The sequence below is a fragment of the Antrostomus carolinensis genome, unplaced genomic scaffold, assembly GCF_000700745.2.
Source record: "Antrostomus carolinensis isolate BGI_N321 unplaced genomic scaffold, ASM70074v2 scaffold23102, whole genome shotgun sequence".
In the NCBI taxonomy this organism is placed as follows: Eukaryota; Metazoa; Chordata; class Aves; order Caprimulgiformes; family Caprimulgidae; genus Antrostomus; species Antrostomus carolinensis.
This window is the reverse complement of record NW_010301920.1, coordinates 1-1234: the sequence shown is the minus strand read 5'-3', so window position 1 is coordinate 1234 and position 1234 is coordinate 1. Positions and strand designations below refer to the sequence as shown.

Genomic DNA, 1234 nt, shown 5'->3' with positions numbered 1-1234 from the left:
AAGGCACAGAAAATGACACCAGAATGAGGAGACAATCTGGGCAAAGTGATGGAAGAACAACCAAAAGACAAGATTTTTGTGTTTTGCTTGATGCTAAGTTTTATTGTCTACAAGTCAAGAGAGAAAATGAAGAAGGATTACATTAAGAGCAAAGGTATCCCAAGACCATACACCAAGAAGAGAATGATCAGCCACACTAATATCTAACATCTCCTGGCCTTACACAACGGGTGATAGATTCAAATGCATTGCAGATGTTCAATAATTAAAGGACAGAAAGAAGAACACAGCTTAAATTTGAAGACAAGAAGAAAATCGCTAGGTGTCTACTCCATCATCAGGTGAAGCAGAAGTGAATGAGCAGGATTCCATCTCCTCATGCCTGTTCTGGTTCCATATCAGAGATGGAAGCCATCAGAGCTGCTTTTGCAACTTGGAGTTGGCTCAACAACGCTTCTTGATAGCAGCACAGCACTGCTGGATGGGTATGCAGTACCTCCTAACGGGAGGGCAACACGGTGCGGGGCTGCAACACACCGTAACGGGCTTCTTCACCACGTAGGAGCAGCAAGACAGACGGTCAGAGCAGCAGGGACGGCAGCTGCAGTAGCAGCAGGGTTGCTGGTCACAACACACGGTCTTCTGGCATGGGTCACAACAGGACTGTTGGCATGGGTCACAGGACTGTTGGCATGGGTCACAACAGGACTGCTGGCATGGGTCACAGGACTGTTGGCACGGGTCACAGGACTGCTGGCATGGGTCACAGGACTGCTGGCATGGGTCACAGCAGGACTGCTGGCATGGGTCACAGGACTGCTGGCACGGGTCACAGGACTGCTGGCAGGGGGAGCAGGACTGCTGGCATGGATCACAGCAGGACTGCTGGCACGGGTCACAGGACTGCTGGCACGGGTCACAGGACTGTTGGCATGGGTCACAGCAGGACTGTTGGCATGGATCACAGCAGGACTGCTGGCATGGGTCGCAGCAGACGGTCTTCTTCTGACAAGGGTCGCAGCAGATGGTCTTCTGACATGGGTTGCAGCAGATGGTCTTCTGGCAGGGCTGGCTGCAGCACACTGTTTTGCTCTTCACGACGGAGCAGCATCCGGTAGAACAACATCCAGTGTAGCTCATGCTGTTTGTAGTGTAGTCAAAGCTGGAAGGAGCGAGGACCTGAAACACAGTGGATTTTCAGATACAACCCATCTTTCCAAGTATATCACAGAAT

General features: G+C 51.1%; 1 protein-coding gene across 1 annotated transcript; it reads right to left on the bottom strand.

Annotated features, from left to right (window-relative positions):
• Positions 1 to 537: 537 nt before the first annotated feature.
• Positions 538 to 1179, bottom strand: LOC104521600 (keratin-associated protein 5-5-like; the record flags this gene model as incomplete). The annotated part of the gene is made up of 1 exon (XM_010163655.2): positions 538 to 1179. A coding segment is annotated over one exon (642 nt), but the record flags the coding sequence as incomplete, so codon positions are not given.
• Between the last annotated feature and the right edge of the window lie 55 nt (positions 1180 to 1234).